Source organism: Ranitomeya variabilis, chromosome 4 (assembly GCF_051348905.1).
Source record: "Ranitomeya variabilis isolate aRanVar5 chromosome 4, aRanVar5.hap1, whole genome shotgun sequence".
Lineage (NCBI taxonomy): Eukaryota > Metazoa > Chordata > Amphibia > Anura > Dendrobatidae > Ranitomeya > Ranitomeya variabilis.
The window spans coordinates 269,919,691-269,938,470 of record NC_135235.1 but is presented as its reverse complement, the minus strand read 5'-3'; the positions used below and the strand labels follow the sequence as shown (position 1 = coordinate 269,938,470).

Below are 18,780 nucleotides of genomic sequence, written 5' to 3'. Positions count from 1 at the left end.
GATTCAGCAACAGCAGGGAGGAGGGACAATGCTCCGAGCTGTCATTCAGGCTAGGTGGGAAAAAACTGGGATTAAACTTTCAGAAAGGATTATGCAGCTATTCTGATATGGTCACACAGAAAAAAAGTATGCCAGCCTCATCAGGTCTAAGAGATCTATTCAATAAAGTATGCAGTTTATATTGTGAAATTTGGTGACAGAATTGCTTTAAGAGACTGATAATATTGTCCCAGATGAGGATTCAGCAGGGAGAAGATAAGTTGTTTGGTTTATACATCCCAATATTTTTTATGGACCCCTGATTTCCAACATGGAGCCCTCTCTCTCATCGCTTCTCTCATAGGGAGACATGAATTTCATTAGCTCTGTCACTGGTATCTAATAGACATAAAAATTACACTATTACATTGCTTTCCAGGTGGATGTGGGTCTCGTTATATATATATGTTACCATTACGGTATTTATATATTTTTATCGATATTTTTATTTAATATAGAGAACACCTAATGTCATGCTAGATGGGCGCAGGTTGTTTTTTTGGGTGTATTTTCTGATTGTCAGGCACTCAAAGAGTTAAAATATCCGGGTACTGATATGAGACAGATGGCGTGCCAAGTAGTTATGGAAACCATAGCAAACAGCATCTGTCGTGCTTGTCGCTGTCCGTACCGGCGCTGGATATCGGAAACAACTAATCATTTATCATATGTGGCACCAAATTAATTAATATGTAGCAATTATGTAAATAATGTCGTTGCAGTATGAGGATGGTGAGGATATTCATAGGTGTTACATTAAAAAACTGGATTCATTTGGGGATATAGCCTTAGATACAACTGTTGAAGGTTGGAGCCGGTGCAGAATTAACTAGATTCGTATTGATATGTCACAGTTCACTTCCTCCCCCTCTCTGCACCATGACCTCTGCACAGATCACACAGAGCATGCCTAGAAAACTTTCCTCCAGAAATCAATGAGCCAGAGTCAGTCTATTGCTGTCTTTGGCCCTTGTAATGTAAACCTCTACATACCTGACTCCAGGAAACTGAATAAAAAAAATTCAGAAACTAAAACCAGAAAAGTATGTCACTAGCTAGTTTAAAAAAGTTTTCCTCATCTTCATAGATGGATAGAGCTTGTAAAAATAAGAACTTTTCCAATTTAATGCTTATTAAAATTTGCAGCCGTTCCTGAGATATTAACACTTTTCTTTTGTTTACGGCTCGTTGCCTTGGAGACCGACCACACGATCTGCTGTTTACCAGTGGTGGTCGGTCTCCAAGGCAATGAGCTGTAAACAAAAGTGTTAATATCTCAAGAATGGCTGGAAATTTTAACAAGCAGTAAATTGCAATAGTGCTTGTATTTACGAGCTCTGTCCAACAGTATCCATGGATGAAGATGGGAAATAAACCTTTAATAACTAAAAAATATATATACGGTAATATTTTTTTAATGAAAATTGGTGATTAAATCTTTGTATCGAGTCGTACAAAGCTTCTGAGTGTATTATTTCTCTCGATTTGTGTTTACAGGTCTAGGACGTACCGGGATGTCCGAAGAGGAGTGTATGTTCCATACACTCAGGGAAAATGGGAGGGAGAATTGGGTACAGATTTGGTTACAATCCCACACGGCCCCAACGTCACCGTCACTGCAAACATTGCAGCCATAACTGACTCCGATAAGTTCTTCATCAATGGCTCCAACTGGGAAGGAATTTTGGGACTTGCATATGCCGAGATTGCCCGGGTGAGATAGACAAAAGTGCATATAAAAAACAAACTCTACTTTTCAAAAAGTTTTAAAAACTCTCTACATATATTAACTTTCCTTGGCTCCCCTATAGTAACGATTCCCTCCTGTAAAGAAGATGGAGTTTGGTGATGAACCCAGTAGCATTAAGCGTGCATGCTGTGATTTGTTTTTTTTGTGGTCCAAGAAAAAAATTGGCCATGTACACGGCCCCATAGAAAAACATAGGGTACAAGTGCAACCTGTTAAAACCAACACTTGTCTGATTAAAATGGTCGTCTGCATGAGCTCTAACATGTAGTGGGAAAAAATATCTAAATGGACTTTGAGAATTTTATTATAATGTTAATTTACCATTATTTTTTGCTATTAATATCTGAGGGGTTAAAGTTTATTTTACTTTAAAAATGGGCACAAAGTGTTAAAAAAAAAAAAAAAAATAATAATATTCACCCACTGGACCCTGCTGTTCCTTTTCACTGCTACCCATATCCCTTGCCAGTCTTTTCTCCTCCTCTTCTGGTGGGTAATGTCACATGAACCCTGCAGCTAATCACTGGCTGCAGCAGTGACATTCCGTTTGAGCATCACGGCAGTCCGGAGAAGTGGCTAACATTCGGTAGGTGAGTATCTTTCTTTTATTTTGAAGGCAACCATGGACCCATTTCTAAAGGTAAAATATAAAAAAATAAGGTCATAGTAAAATCTACAGCGATGTCTCTATGCGGCATATGTTGATTTGGCGCGGATTTGCTGCAAAATCTGAAACGTTTTACTGCACCTGAATTTAAACATACAGAATGAAGTATTCCTGAAATTAACACCCTGGTTTTCTTCCAGCCTGACGACTCACTGGAACCATTCTTTGACTCTCTTGTAAAGCAAACACGGGTCCCCAATGTCTTCTCCCTGCAGTTGTGTGGGACAGGATACCCCATCAAGGAGGGGAACACGTCATCGGCCTCGGTGGGAGGAAGTATGGTGAGTGCGGTGGTAATATTCCCATTACTGGGTTTCGGTGACGTGCATTAAAGCTTTGGTTGTGGGCATCGTCTTCCAGGAGTGCGAGTTGCACGTAATATACTTATTTTTCTTCTTTTTACACTGTTTCTTTTTCTAGGTCATTGGAGGGATTGACCCATCGTTGCATGTAGGTAATATATGGTACACACCTATAAGGAAGGAGTGGTACTACGAGGTCATCATTGTGAAGATCGAAATCAATGGACGGGATCTGATGATGGACTGTAAAGAGGTGAGCGTCATGGTGGTCATGCTACTAATGACGGGAGTGGAGCTAAATAATTCAACTTGTTTTTACTGGACAACCCCTTTAAGATCATATTTAAAGGGAACATACAGTCTGATTCTGTAATAGAGCAAGAGTTGCTGAGCAGATTGTTATATAGTATCGTGGTTAAAACATTAAATATAACTTATTTATTCATTTAAATCCCTGCTGTTTTTACTACAGGAGTCAAGTGGGCAGTCACTGATTAGGACCTCCCACTGGACTTCTCACCATAGATAAAAGAGATTTGAACAAATAAAATACCAAAGCTTTCACCAGAAAGTTATACATCAATCAGCTCAGCTCCTCTTGCTCTATAAAGAGATAGGAGTGCGTGTACAACGTAACAGGAGCACTTTAAAAAATGGTTTTTTTTTCCCAGTAAAGATCTGATTCCACATTTCTATATTCTCAGTACAACTATGATAAGAGCATTGTCGACAGTGGAACCACAAACCTTCGCCTGCCAAAGAGGGTGTTTGATGAAGCTGTAAAAATGATTAAAGCTGCTTCCTCGGTGAGTGAGAAACATGGATGTGGTAACTGGAGCAGGAGCAAAACGAAGTCACCTGTTATTCATCAGTATTTCATGTCCGTTGGATGGACGTCCGGATGGGTTGTCTTTGGTGCAGTTCTTGGGGGACTATTGGTTCTCATAAAAGAGTTCCAGATGGGGTATGGCAACTTAATAGAGTTGAGCAAAATGTTTCACAAAATCCTGGCTATACCCAGCTGAAGAGTTGAGGTGTGGTACCTCTTCATGTCTCTGTTATCTCTAAGGCTACTTTCACACTAGCGTTAACTGCAATACGTCGCAATGCGTCGTTTTGCCGAAAATACGCATCCTGCAAAAGTGCTTGCAGGATGCGTTTTTTCTGCATTGACTAACATTAGCAACGCATTGACACACGTCGCAACCGTCGTGCGACGGTTGCGCCGTGTTGTGGCGGACCGTCGGGAGCAAAAAACGTTACATGTAACGTTTTTTGCTCACGACGGTCCGCTTTTTCCGACCGCGAATGCGCGGCTGGAACTCCGCGCCCACCTCCCCGCACCTCACAATGGGGCAGCGGATGCGCTGGAAAAATGCATCCGCTGCCCCCATTGTGCGGCGGAGACAACGCTAGCGTCGGTGACCTCGGCCCGACGCACTGCGACGGACCGAGCCCGACGCTAGTGTGAAAGTAGCCTAAGTCAAAGACATTCCTCACACTCCTTCTCTTGAAACATACATACTAGCTCAGGCTCCATTTCACAGAAGAGGAGATGCATGTAAAATAACCAAAATGGAGTTAAGAAATGTGGTTTGTCGACGCGTTTCGCAATTCAAAATTTCTTCATCAGGATAAACCATAATGACATTGTGATGAAGTTTTGAACTTCGCAACACGTTGAGAAATAAACCACATTTCTGGACACCAATTATTATTTAAAGGGTAATCTGGGATTTTATTAAATCAGAGTGGGTCTGGCACCCCCACCAATTAAGTGAATGGGAGGGGGTTTCTAAACAATGTACGTTGCTGCGCCACTTCTGATGCACCGCGGCCTGTTCAATCAGCTGATTGGAGTGAAGTCCGATGATATTGATGGATTCTCCAAGGATAGGTCATCAATCATAACATTCCAGAGAATCCCTTTAAAAGGCATTTATATACGATATATTGATCTATATCCCGTTTATTGTCTTCTGTCAGACGGAGAAGTTCCCTGATGGCTTCTGGTTGGGAGAACAGCTGGTGTGCTGGCAGGAAGGTACAACGCCATGGAACATCTTCCCTGTAATCTCCCTGTATCTGATGGGCGAAGCTACCAACGAGTCTTTTCGCATCACCATTTTGCCGCAGGTTAGTATACTATAGATGAAGCCATCATGGACTGTCCAAGGCAGTGTCACTGAAGGACCGAAGTAAGATGTAACTGAGCTACGCAAAATAATAATAATAATCTTTATTTTTATATAGCGCTAACCGCTAACATAATAATCTTTATTTTTATATAGCGCTTTACAGGTTGCACACATTACCATCGCTGTCCCCATTGGGGCTCACAATCTAAATTCCCTATCAGTATTGTCTTTGGAATGTGGGAGGAAACCGGAGAACCCGGAGGAAACCCACGCAAACACGGGGAGAACATACAAACTCCTTGCAGATGTTGTCCTTGGTTGAATTTGAACCCAGGACTCCAGCGCTGCAAGGCTGCTGTGCTATCCACTGAGCCACCGTAGTGCCCAAGTCTGCAAAAGTCTGTCTGCTTACAGCTACCGGTATTGCTTACATCTCTGCACTAAACTCAATGCTAAAACACCATGCAGTAAGCTCCTAAACTGTACTACAGCCAAAATTGTATCATTTCAACTGACCCTGTCACCAGGACAAAAGTGTCCAGTTTTTGCATTATTCTATTTCCGCTACTCCCACGAGTATTCCGCTTTTGTTTTTAAATCCGCCTCACAGATCCAGAGATACGGCCCTTTTTATATCATTCCAAATGGGTGTGGCTCAAAGGATCCTCTGGGGTGCGTCTTTTAGCTGCAAAGTACCTTGGGTAAAGACCATAAAAAGTAGCATTAATAAATACCATATCTCTGGAACCGAATGGTAGATCTAAAAAAAACGAAACAAACTGGAATCCTTAGGGGAACAGCGGGAATCAAATGTAAGCTGAAACTGGCAACTTTTGACCTGTTGATAGTCCCTCTTTATACACCACAGAATGATGGGAAAATAATTACTAAAGCACAGTCTTATCCATAGATGGAAGATGGTAAGAGCGGAAAATATCAACCCACTAGATATGGCCATTTTTTCAGTAGCATTCATCTTTCAGACATTTGATGGATACATTTGATTTTAAGAAATGTATGTGATACATCAGTTTTTTTCTCTCCGCAGCAATACCTGCGCCCCGTGGAGGATATCGCTACGTCTCAGGATGACTGCTATAAGTTTGCGGTATCCCAGTCTTCCACTGGCACAGTGATGGGAGCCGTCATCATGGAGGGCTTTTATGTTGTTTTTGACCGTGCACGTAAGCGCATAGGATTCGCAGTCAGCACATGTCACGGTGAGAAATCATTCACAAAAGTACACTGTAGTTACAGACACTTTAGCGACACGTCTACCTCACCTCAGGATGAAGTCTACTGCATTTCCAGAAACATAAAATGGACAAACAAATGGGATCCACCATTCAAAATAGGTGATGTCACAGCTCACCACCTCCTCCTGTATAATGACGGATAACCCCTCTATATACAGTAGATAACACAGGACCCACCATTCACAATAGGTGATGTCACAGCTCACCTCCTCCTCCTGTACAATGACTGATAACACCTCTATATACAGTAGATAACACAGGATCACCATTCACAATAGGTGATGTCACAGCTCACCTCCTCCTCCTGTACAATGACTGATAACACCTCTATATACAGTAGATAACACAGGATCACCATTCACAATAGATGATGTCACAGCTCACCTCCTCCTCCTGTATGACGGATAACCCCTCTATATACAGTAGATAATACAGGATCAACCATTCACAATAGGTGATGTCACAGCTCACCTCCTCCTCCTGTACAATGACTGATAACACCTCTATATACAGTAGATAACACAGGATCCATCATTCACAATAGGTGATATCACAGCTCACCTCCTCTTCCCTTCCCAATCACCTTTGCACCGCTCTTATTAGATACGCCAATACAATAGATAGTCAGAATCTGATCATTTTGGCTGGTGTGCATGTATAGTTTCCTGAAAGAAAAGGAAGTTAGTGAGTCTAATAAAGCCCAAGTGACCTGTGTGAAAACTGATTTGGAACAAAAAGCACTGATTTAAACAATATGCCATTTTCTCCTTGGAGAAGAGGGGTGGTGCTGTTTGGGAAAAAAAAGAGAGAAACCAGTTTTAAATCTTTTAAAGAGGGCCCATTACGGGGTCAAAAGTGTACAGTTTTTGCGCTTATTTTATTCCCGTTGCTCCCGATTATGCATTTTTTTTATATTGTTCTATTTTTCATGGTCTTTCCATTTCCAAGGGAGCATGGCTCACGGGATCCTCAGGGGTGTATCTTTGAGCTGCCCTGCAAATCACTGTTAGCATCTTCCCCTTGGGAAATAGAGAATATGAAATACTTAAGAAAGGACTGGGAATAAAATAAACGCAAAAACTGGACACTTTTGACCTGGTGACAGGGCCTCTTGAAAACCCATTTGTCACCAGTTTACTATTTCGTTGTAGATGTCCCAGAGATTGGAGGTAGGAGCAGTGAAAGAGTAATTGCCAATCCATTAAAGTTAAGATGTCACAAGTTGGGGTATACTAAAACTAATGAACAGAAACAGGCTTAGCTTTGTACGGACTCGTAGACTTCTTTGAGTCCGTTTACTGATACCTCCTTCAATCACAGTCAATGGTTTCAGAGATCGGTGGAATTCTTAGCTCCCGGACAACCACTAATCAAAACTTCTGACATGTTAGAAACTTATAAATAATTTAGAAAAAAACCTTTTCTTTGACAGTTTCAGTTGTCGCCCCATATTAGGATTTCTGGGTATTGAAGAATCCAGATGAGATACAACTGACATGTTTCACAATCGATGGATAAAGGGCTAGAGTGGGCCCAGACCAGAGGTGTATCTAGGGTTTCTGGCACCCGAGGCAAAAATTCATTTTGGCGCCCCCCCCCCCCCCCCCAAGGACATATGCCCCCGTCAGCCCCATCATTGCCCTCTCGTCCCCCACCATCCCCATCATTGCTCTCTCCCCGTCAGCCCCATCATTGCCCTCTCCTCCTCCATCCCCATTCATTGCCCTCTCCCCGTCAGCCCCATCATTGCCCTCTCCTTCCCCACCATTCCCATCATTGCTCTCTCCCCATCAGCCCCATCATTGCCCTCTCCTCCCCCACCATCCCCATCATTGCCCTCTCCTCCACCATCCCCATCATTGCCCTCTCCTTCCCCACGATTCCCATCATCTCTCTCCCTGTCAGCCCCATCATTGCCCTCTCCTCCTCCACCATCCCCATCATTGCTCTCTCCCCGTCAGCCCCATTATTGCCCTCTCCTCCCCCCACACACAATTCACTTCTCTGCACATTCCCCTGCAGCGCGCCCCACACACACCCCTCTCACTGCGCTCTGCCGCAGCATTTCATCGCCTTCCTCTGACACAGCCGGCCGCTGAATGATGACATCCAGCGGCGCGTCTGTGTGAGAGGAAGCAGGAAGACAGAACGCTGGGCAGTGGAGCTGCAGGGTTTTCTCCCTGCCTGCCGCAGCCACCCTGCAGGGGGCCCCCCTCCATCTCCGCACTTGTTGGGAGCCGGCGCTCTGCAGCTTCTCTGTGCCGGCTGTCAGCTTGACAGTCGGCACAGAGAACAGCTGACTCCCAGACCAGGGGCGGCAGAATGCAGCCGCCGGGGGAGACACTGCAGACCGCCGAATTAGGTGGCCCGACTGCCAGCTGCGCCCGGGGCACATGCCCCAGCTGCCCCCCCTAGATACGCCACTGGCCCAGACTCTGGCAAAGGAACCTGCACTAAAGGTCCAGCAGTATACGCTCCTAATGAAAGCCAGTTATTCATCCAATTACAGCCTTTCTTTACTCGGTTGATTCATAAATAACTTATTAGATCTTACTTATTAAATGTCCTATCTGTGTAATAAGGTCAGACAGTTTTAAGGTTGGTCAGCCTTAAAGGGACTGTGTTTTCAGGTCATCTTTTTTTTTTTCCTTAGTTGCATGTATTTTGGTCTAAAAAAATTTTTTGCAATTGGGTCTTATTAAAAATTTTGCACCGTTTGCCTTCTATGGCCTCTGTGTTGCACATAGCTGGCTGCAGAATGAGTTAGCTGAGAATCCGTCAGCGAACTCATTCTTACAATCTGACAGGAGAGTTTGTAACCCTGTTAACCTCTTTTTCTAAGATTTTCTCATCTGATTTATGACCACAGATCACATCAAAGTTGAACGTACAGAGAAACAAACACCCTATAAAAAAAAAAAAAAAAAAGGTACAGAATTTTTAATGAAACCCCATTGCAAAATTTAGCCCAAAATACAAGCATTTAAGTGAAAAATTTAATAAGATGGTTAGTCACTTTAAGGTTGATTATCTACCATGGTTATAAAGAAGGGGTTTTGTAACTGGATTCTTATTTTACAGTGCATGACTATTCCCGCAAGGCTTCGGTGGACGGTCCATTTTACGCATCGGACTTGGAAGATTGCGGCTATAACACCCCACAGCTGGATGAGTCTGCATTGATGACGACAGCCTACGTCATGGCGGGCGTCTGCGCCCTCTTCATGCTCCCCCTCTGCCTGATGCTGTTCCAGTGGCGCTGCTTCCGCTGCCTAAGACGATCACAAGATGATTTTGCTGATGACATTTCCCTGCTGAAATAAGAAATGACATCTCTAAGCATTCATAGGGGGGGCCGCCTCCGAGGAGCAGGAGGAGAGCGTGGCCTGTGCAGCGGGGTCTCGGTGTGAAAAAAAGCCATTGGTCCTGCGCAGGCGATGTCTACCAGAGAAGCCCGGACATGATGCAACCAAATAACGGATTATTTTGCAGCTTTACGATACAGCCTCTCACTTGTGATTAAGCAAAAAAAAAAAAAATGCATCTTCTTATGTAACAATGCTGAATACGATTATTAGGACAGGGGGCGCTACGATTAACACAAAGCCATATTAATGACTGACCGAAACTGCGTTCCCTGTTCTTCATGCTTACTGCTAATTCACAAGGGCCTTGGTTTGCTGGTGACATCCTAAATGATTGCAAAAACAACAAAAAATAGGAAATCACAGAAAAAAAGGGGTAGGAGCAAATGGTAAAACATGGAGGAGGTGCAAAGGCTCCAAATCTGCACCAGCCCTATAGTTACCGAGGGATCACGTATGGCCATACACTTACTGGCATGGTGGTGGCACATACTAATGAACGGAGCGAGTGTCGAAAGGTTAGATATCCCTCTCCAGTCCACAAGGGCTACCTTATATTAGGGACCAAATGTTTACTAAACAGGAAACCTGACTGACCCAATATTCCCAAAATGAATGGTTTTTATGTACAGTATATTACGCGTAAACTATTAGCACCTAAAGGGGCAAATGAGAGAAAAGGATATGGACAGTTTGGAGGCATTTTTTTCTAATTAAATGCATGTATTTTTGGCTAGAAAACATTTTTGCAATAGGGTTTCATTAAAAAAACTTGGACCGTTTTGTCTTCTACAGCCTCTGTGTATCGCTGTACATAGCAGACTGCAGAATCAACTACCAGTAACCAATTCTTCTATTCATAATTGAGCTTAAAAGATCATTCACGAGGAGAGATAAGGATGACAGACCATGCCTTCCGAATGAGGTCACTGATGGATTCTACAGTCTGCTCTGTGCTCTGATAGAGGCTGTAGAAACAGAAAATGCTTCAAAATGATCTCTTCTCCTGAAGGAATTTCTAAGGGCTTATTTTATAGTCCGTTATGTACTGTGATAGAGGATGTAGAAAAAAAATGCTTTAAAATAATCTCTTCTCCTAAATTATGACTAACTGGTCACTGCTAGCTCATTCTACAGTCCACTATGTACTGTGATAGATGCTAAAGCAAAAAAAAACAAACAAAAAAAACACAGTTTCAAAATTTTCTCTTCCCTTCAATAACCTTCTAAGCTCAATTATGATTAGAAGAACTGGTCACAGCTAGCTCATTCTGAAGTCTGCTCTGTGCGGTTTTAGAGGCTGTAGAAAAAAATGCTTCAAGATGACCTCTCTTCTCCTCAATTATCTTCTAAGCTCAATTATGACTAAATCTGGTCACTGCTAGCTCATTCTACTGTCCCTATGTACTGTGATAGAGGTTGTATAAAAAAATGCTTCAAGATGACCTGTCTTCTCCTGAATTATCTTCTAAGCTCAATTATGACTAAAACTGGTCACTGCTAGCTCATTCAACAGTCCCCTATGTACTGTGATAGAGGCTGCAGAAAAAAAGTTCAACATTTTGAAAGAAATTCTATTACAAAAATTATTTTTTTAGTCAAATATACATCTTAGTAAACAAAAAATACCCCCAAGGATGGTGCATATCCTTTAAGACCAGGCTAACTGGGTTACAGCTGCAAATCCCAGGCTGACTACGTGTTGTCAGACTTGTAGTCAGGCCAGGAGTTTCAGTTGTAACAGCACTGTACGTCCGTTTGAGGTTTTTAGGTTAGTTTGGGTGATGAGACCCATGGTTGTGCTGAGATGTTCAGCTTTAATACGATCATTACATTGGTGGGGGTCTGATACCTGGCACTCCTATGATCGACTCATCGGTTGTGATGCCGGGTGTTGGACTCACAGAGAACTGATGTTGGTTAATATAAGTCAGGAATATTGTATTCCTGTATGATTTTAGATTTATTTTTTTTTTTTTCAGAAAATTATGCTCAGTCCTTCCACCATAAATCTTTTTTTGAATATGGAAACCTTCACAGACAACTTAACTGGGCTAAAAAAAAAATAATATTGCAATTGTGTTTCAATAAACATTTTGCAGTTTTGCTTCTACAGGCTGCAAAATGAATTTACTTAGAAACTATCAGTGAGCTCATTCTGACAGGGAGACTTTTCTGTCTCTTTATTATCTCCTATGTGCCGATTTGGGACTACAGAACAGATTAAAATTGAGCTGATCGAAAATCAGCCGAGAAAAACTCTTGTCAGAAGCTCACTGATGGATTCTTAGTTAGCTCATTCTTTGGCAAAGCAAGTAGGAAAGAAAAAAAGAGATTGTATAAGACAAACAGTGCAACATTTTTAATAAAACCCAATTGTGAAAAATATTTTTAGCCCAAAATAAACACATTAGGAAGTAAAAAGAAGTGAGGATTTTAGGACCATTATACAATGCAGTCCTACCTGTTATCAGGTCTTCTTTATGGAGGAAGGTGAACATACCGGGTCATCTGGATCCTGACGACAAGGTGTGTAGGGGGAACTATGAAAAAAGTGTCTTATCTACCTATAAGTAACAATCATTAACAGTAATTGCTATATCTGTGGTACTAAAACAATCAATAACAATCACCACCATCTACTGGTTAGTTTTTTTTTAATTAATAATTTTTGTGTAACTATTACATTTATTCCGTGTTAACAGTAAATGAGACTTCACCAAACAAAAGAAAAATTGTAAGTATTGGTAGAAATAATGTCTTACACTTAGGGCTATCCTTTCACACAAAACCTGTGGAAAAAAAAAAAGTGGTCGTGCTGCCCTCATCAGCAAGGTAAAGCCGATTTTGGTGCATATAACAGTTTAATATGTGCAGGAAATGTCCTCATGCCCTGCAATTTGTCATCTACCCTTTTTTGGAGTGGTTGTTTCCCTTTTAATTAGAACTTGACCAGCACTATAGGTGCTAGAACTTCCTTTCCTCTCACTTCCGCCGTTGTGCAATAGTTTGCATGCTCTGAACTGAAAGCTCATCTCTGCGTTCTGCCTGTATGCAATTTGGCAGACAGGAGAGCAGGAGCAGAGACAAAGACCTCCCTCAACTTCCTGTAGAAATAAAGCTCCAGCTCCCATTGTGTGTAGAGACCAAGATCTGCTTTGTCTTCATGTAGAGACCCAGACCCACCCCACTTCCTGTAGAAAGACATGCCCCGCTTCCTGTAGAGAAAAAGACACGCCCCACTTCCTGAAGAGAAAGACACAACCCGCTTCCTGTAGAGAACTATACACCCCCCACTTCCTGTAGAAACAGACATGCCCCACTTCCTGTAGAGAACTATACACCCCCCACTTCCTGCAGAAAGAAAAACACGCCCCACTTCCTGTAGACAAAGATTTGCCCTCACTGCCTGTTCGGAGAAATAGGCCCACCCATGCTTATAGACATAGACCTGCCTCCAATTCCTGTACAAAATCATGGACCTGCACCCACTTCATGTAGCGACATAGACCCACCCCTACTTCCTGCATAGCGACATAGACCCACCCCTACTTCTTGAATAGGGACAAGACCCACCCCTACTGCCTGTATAGCGACATAGACCCACCCCTACTTCCTGCATAGCGACAAAGACCCACCCCTACTTTCTGTATAGCGACAAAGACCCGCCCCTACTTCCTGTATAGCGAGAAAGCCCCGCCCCTACTGCCTGTAGAGACAAAGACCCGCCCCTACTTCCTGTATAGCGAGAAAGCCCCGCCCCTACTGCCTGTAGAGACAAAGACCCGCCCCTACTTCCTGAATAGCGACAAAACCCACCCCTACTTCCTGTATAGCGACAAGACCCGCCCCTACTTCTTGAATAGGGACAAGACCCGCCCCTACTGCCTGTATAGCGACAAGACCCGCCCCTACTGCCTGTATAGCGACAAGACCCACCCCTACTGCCTGTATAGCGACAAGACCCGCCCCTACTGCCTGTATAGCGACAAGACCCGCCCCTACTGCCTGTATAGCGACAAGACCCGCCCCTACTGCCTGTATAGCGACAAGACCCGCCCCTACTGCCTGTTGCTGGTCAGACACTCCTTATTTCCTGAAGCGCATTGCCCCCAGGGCCGGTTTGCTTGCATTTTTTTTTTTTAAGGCTGCGACAGCCCTGAATTTGGCAGGATATATCCCAACCGTCAGGACAGTCCCAGCAAACACAGGACAACTATATCACAATAACTCAGAAATGGCATGAGGTCTCATGCAGCCGTAGAACAGCTACACTCCTCCTGAGTAGTCATGGCGCCTGATTGAAACACGTAGAACCATAGAATACATTAGTAAAAAGTGACCGCGTTCACTTCCACTACTTCTATCAGTCATATGGCAGCAGTGTTCCGGAAGCTGCTTATAGTCAGTGTAGATCCGACCTGCAGCGTCCATATGTCATCTGAGTGCATGTCGCTATATCCTGCGGCAGATGTCACCTCCAGCATCTGTATACTTATCCTAACAAATCAGCCCGCACCTCCTGGTACCGTGAGTGCAGATTCTACAGCCCTGCTATATGCATAGCCAGTATTGTGCAGGACACGCATCCATCAGCAGGGTTATAGCGTGTACCCATAACTGTCTGCCGATCGAGCTGTGTGAGGGCTTGTTTTACTGCATGGCGACCTGCACTTTTTATTAGTACTGTTTTTGAATGGTAAGTGCAATAGTATTGCCGTATATAGATAAAATGATGGTCTTCTACGTAGGACAGTCTTCGCAGGAGTACCAAGATGGCAGCTTTAAAAGGCTGAAAGCAGCCATGGGAACCAAGATAAGCACCCAAAATGGCCCACCGCCGGTCCGAAATAGTGGCATTTGAGGAGTTAAACAGCAGAAATTGGAGCATTCCCATGAGCGGCAGATGCTGGCTGTATAACACAGCTGGACCCTCTCCCGAGCACGCTCCATACACCTGCAGAGTCTAATGTCAGATAAGGGTTAATACGCAATTTCCACAATAAGAAAAAATAACTTTTATTATAGATACTGTCACTTTCTTGTAGGTTTCTAAAACTTTTTTAAAAATGCAGGAGAAATGGAGGAGGATCCTGCACCATCCAACCGCATGGAAGACAATCTGTGACCGGGATAGAAGGCGTTGTAAACATGGATTTATGGTTTAAGAAACCACTTTTTTGGATGAACTTAAGAGATGTTAAATTAATCCGCAAAGGTTTATTATGGAGATCTTTCTGACATGATAAAGGCACTGAGCTGCGCACCACATTCATACATCGATGGGCTCCAAATCCATATCTGGCTATCGATGGCTCGGGCAAAATGGGCAGGAACCATCACGGCTGCTTGATGACCACGGTTTGGCACACTGCAAAAAAAAAAAAAAACAAAATAAAATTTGTGTGTACAAATGATGATACATTTACTAGTGATGAGTGAACGTGCTGGGATAAGGTGTTATCTGAGCATGCTCGGGTGCTAACCGAGTGTCTTTGGCGTGCTCGAAAAATATGTTCGAGTCCCAGCGACTGTTTGACAGCCGCAACACATGCAGGGAACGTCTAACAAACAGACAATCCCTGCAGGTGTTGTGGCTGTTGAACAGCCGTGAGACATGCAGCCGTGGGGACTAGAACATAGTTTGAGAGCACGCCGAAATAGGTAGAGCTGCCCGATATTTACCTCTCGGTGTATGGCATGGTTGCAGGATACAGGCTGCCGGTCATGTGGCTGTACAATCTTTTGGCATATGAAGCAAACCTTAAAATAAATATTAAGTGAAAATTGTTTTACCATCCCCAGAGACAGTAGAATGGCTTTACTTACAGAAAAATGTTTTAAGATACCTGTGGTCGCCCTGGATATCCTCCAAAACCTGGGGGCAGGAAGGCAGGGGTTCTTTGTGCAGCTGGATACTGCGGTCTGCCATGGCTGATAGGCTGAAAAAACAGGACAGTGGGTAAAATATTGCAAAATGCAATGGATTAGCAGGTAAACCCTCTGCAGCGTAGCTTTTATCTAACACACTGTGTAAAGTAGCTTCTGTCTTCGAGAGCAGACCGCTCCACTGCCTCTCTGCTTGTCCGGGAGCGGTGGGCTCCTGATGATTGTCAGTTTGGACCAGTGGCATGGTTGAGGTGATGGCCAAAACTGCCCACTTTCCGATTCTGCTAGCAGAGGAAGCTTTACTTCTGCAGCATCGGCGGAGCTTGGAAGCGCAAGGAGGAGAATGGCAATCACAAGAAGAGAGGAGGCCCATTGGACTGGACAGCGCCCTGAGCGCATTGGGGACATATATACAGCATACTAGAATGCTGTATACTAGGGCGTACAGGTACTCGTCCTATGTTATATGGGAAAAATCTGGTGACCGGTTCCCTTTAATAACTGCTAACTTCCAAATTTGCTTGTTTTTACAAGTACATAGAATTTTTTTGTAAACTTTTAATGAGACAAAAAAAAATTACAGACATGACTGACTCCGTGCGCTCGGATGGGTGCAGGAGCTGCTTTCTATTTACATGCACTGGTATGGTCTGTAAATTGGACCACGCTAGGGCATGCTGAGATTTTTACAGTCAGACCCGAGGCCCATGTGGAATAGCTCAGACTACAATTTGTCTATTGCATGGCCAGAAATTATGTTTGTGTGAACATACCCCAAGGATGACTCTTCCCAGAATGCAGACCACCAGAAATACTGGACAAGCAGAGAAAGCTGTGAAATGTGAGATCAGTAGAATCCCATGAGGATGTAGTTTGTCTATGATACAAACTCCGCAGAAGGCAGCAGCCTCCTCTATGTGTCTCCTCATGCCATAGAGCTACACACCGTCTATTTGGTGGCGACCATGCAATGTTGTCCCATTGAAGTGAATGCAATATCCTGCTACCAACTAGATGGCACGATGTTAACAAGGAAGATGCTGCAGTGCTTGTCCGAGAGGTGGGAGTGCGGAGAGCTGGACAGCACCAATCTAATACGTAACAATCGGCCACCGATAATCTGAATCCCTTTACTTCTTTTTAATGACAGTCCAAAATCGTTCCTCAAATGCTCTAAAAAATGTGATGGTGCCATATAAAAAAACAGCGCACAAAGATGTGGTCTATCAAAGCCCACGCTGGAGGAGGTCCCCCCCCCCAACAAACCATTCCCTATCCCTGCGAGCCAGAAGGCCAAAGCGGGGGACTGGGACTAGAGGCTCCCATTTTTTTTTAAGCTCAGGGAAAGTGCAAATTGTATTCCTAGCATCCACCAAAGCTAAACTAGGAGCCTATCTAGATTGGCTCCTCTCCCAAGTGAGGGGAGCCAGGGATTGTGAAGAGGTGACCCCAATACCTGCGTCCTTAGACCCTTCTTCAGGAGGGAACCCATAAGGGAACTGCATCCTGAGAAGTCCTTGACACAGGACACATGTACAAACAGCGACAGCCATATGCCCCCTCCTACCATCACCGCTGGGTTTGCAGATTCTTTTAGTTGAAGCTTTTCCGTGTGTGTTTCAACAAGCTGGAATAAGGCCTCCACCGTGAGGCCAGACAGGGTGCCACGTTTCTGCTTAATCTGCTGAAGGATATCAGTTAAGTGCCCCCTAAACAAGAAGAGATCTCAGATAAGTAAAAGTAAAGAAAATGCAAATATGCACGCAGATAATGATAAACCTAAGGGTACCGTCACACATTGAAATTTCCATCGCTACGACGGTACGATTCGTGACGTTCTAGCGATATCGTTACGATATCGCTGTGTCTGACACGCTACTGCGATCAGGGACCCTGCTGAGAATCGTACGTCGTAGCAGATCGTTTGGAACTTTCTTTCGTCGCTTGATCACCCGCTGACATCGCTGGATCGTTGTGTGTGACAGCGATCCAGCGATGTCTTCGCTTGTAACCAGGGTAAACATCGGGTAACTAAGCGTAGGGCCGCGCTTAGTAACCCGATGTTTACCCTGGTTACCAGCGTAAACGTAAAAAAACAAACAGTACATACTTACCCGTCGGTGTCCTTCAGGTCCCTTGCCGTCTGCTTCCTGCTCTGAGTGCCGGCCGGAAAGTGAGAGCAGAGCGCAGCGGTGCTGCGCTCTGCTCTCACTGTACGGCTGCACTCAGAGCAGGAAGCAGACGGCAAGGGACCTGAAGGACACCGACGGGTGAGTATGTACTGTTTGTTTTTTTACGTTTACGCTGGTAACCAGGGTAAACATCGGGTTACTAAGCGCGGCCCTGCGCTTAGTTACCCGATGTTTACCCTGGTTACCCGGGGACTTCGGCATCGCTCCAGCGCCGTGATTGCAACGTGTGACCGCAGTCTACGACGCTGGAGCGATGATCATATGACGCTGCGACGTCACGAATCGTGCCGTCGCAGCGATGAAAATTTCAATGTGTGACGGTACCCTAAGGGTACCGTTACACAAAACGATTTACCAACGATCACAACCAGCGATACGACCTGGGCGTGATCGTTGGTAAGTCGTTGTGTGGTCGCTGGGGAGCTGTCACACAGACCGCTCTCCAGCGACCAACGATGCCGAAGTCCCCGGGTAACCAGGGTAAACATCGGGTTACTAATCGCAGGGCCGCGCTTAGTAACCCGATGTTTACCCTGGTTACCAGCGTAAACGTAAAATAAAAAAAACACTACATACTCACATTCCGGTGCCCGGCGTCCGCTTCCCTGCACTCCTCCTGCATCCTGTGTAAGCGCCGGCCAAAGCAGAGCGGTGACGTCACCGCTGTGCTTTCACTTTACGGCCGGCGCTCACAGTCAGTGCAGGGAAGCAGACGGCCAGGGACCTGACGGACACCGGAATGTAAGTATGTACCGTTTGGTTTTTTTTACATTTAAGATGGTAACCAGGGTAAACATCGGGTTACTAAGCGCGGCCCTGCACTTAGTAACAGGATGTTTACCCTGATTACAAGCGAACGCATCGCTGGATCGGTGTCACACACACCGATCCAGCGATGACAGCGGGAGATCCAGCGACGAAATAAAGTTTCAAACGATCTGCTACGATGTACGATTCTCAGCGAGGTCCCTGATCGCCGCTGCGTGTCAGACACAGCGATATCGTATGGATATCGCTGGAACGTCACGGATCGTACCGTCGTAGCGATCAAAGTACCAATGTGAGACGGTACCCTAATGCTTCAACAGATAATGGCGGAGAAGACCTCGGTGGACCTATCTAGGCGGCACAAAATCCATCTTCCTACAGAGCGTTCATCTGTCAAGTCGCCATGGCTCGAGA

At 44.5% G+C, this 18,780-nt stretch overlaps 2 protein-coding genes across 6 annotated transcripts in view; one reads left to right on the top strand and one right to left on the bottom strand.

Moving 5' to 3' along the window:
* Nucleotides 1-9,711, top strand: part of BACE1 (beta-secretase 1) — a 30,559-nt gene extending 20,848 nt beyond the window's left edge. The window contains exons 3-9 of the mRNA XM_077249876.1: nt 1,537-1,753; nt 2,597-2,737; nt 2,877-3,011; nt 3,463-3,564; nt 4,745-4,894; nt 5,945-6,116; nt 9,234-9,711. Of these exons, the coding sequence (XP_077105991.1) occupies nt 1,537-1,753; nt 2,597-2,737; nt 2,877-3,011; nt 3,463-3,564; nt 4,745-4,894; nt 5,945-6,116; nt 9,234-9,475 (1,159 nt within the window). The 3' untranslated portion in view covers nt 9,476-9,711. The remainder of the gene's footprint in view (nt 1-1,536; nt 1,754-2,596; nt 2,738-2,876; nt 3,012-3,462; nt 3,565-4,744; nt 4,895-5,944; nt 6,117-9,233) is intronic.
* A 4,800-nt stretch (nt 9,712-14,511) lies between these two features.
* The window catches only part of RNF214 (ring finger protein 214), a 29,981-nt gene continuing 25,712 nt past the window's right edge, over nt 14,512-18,780 (bottom strand). For all 5 annotated transcript variants that reach the window (XM_077249872.1, XM_077249871.1, XM_077249875.1 and 2 more), the window contains exons 12-15: nt 16,974-17,115; nt 15,367-15,459; nt 15,203-15,280; nt 14,512-14,888 (exon numbers count right to left, since the gene is read on the bottom strand). In XM_077249872.1, coding sequence (XP_077105987.1) covers nt 14,823-14,888; nt 15,203-15,280; nt 15,367-15,459; nt 16,974-17,115 — 379 coding nt within the window. In that variant the 3' untranslated portion in view covers nt 14,512-14,822. The remainder of the gene's footprint in view (nt 14,889-15,202; nt 15,281-15,366; nt 15,460-16,973; nt 17,116-18,780) is intronic.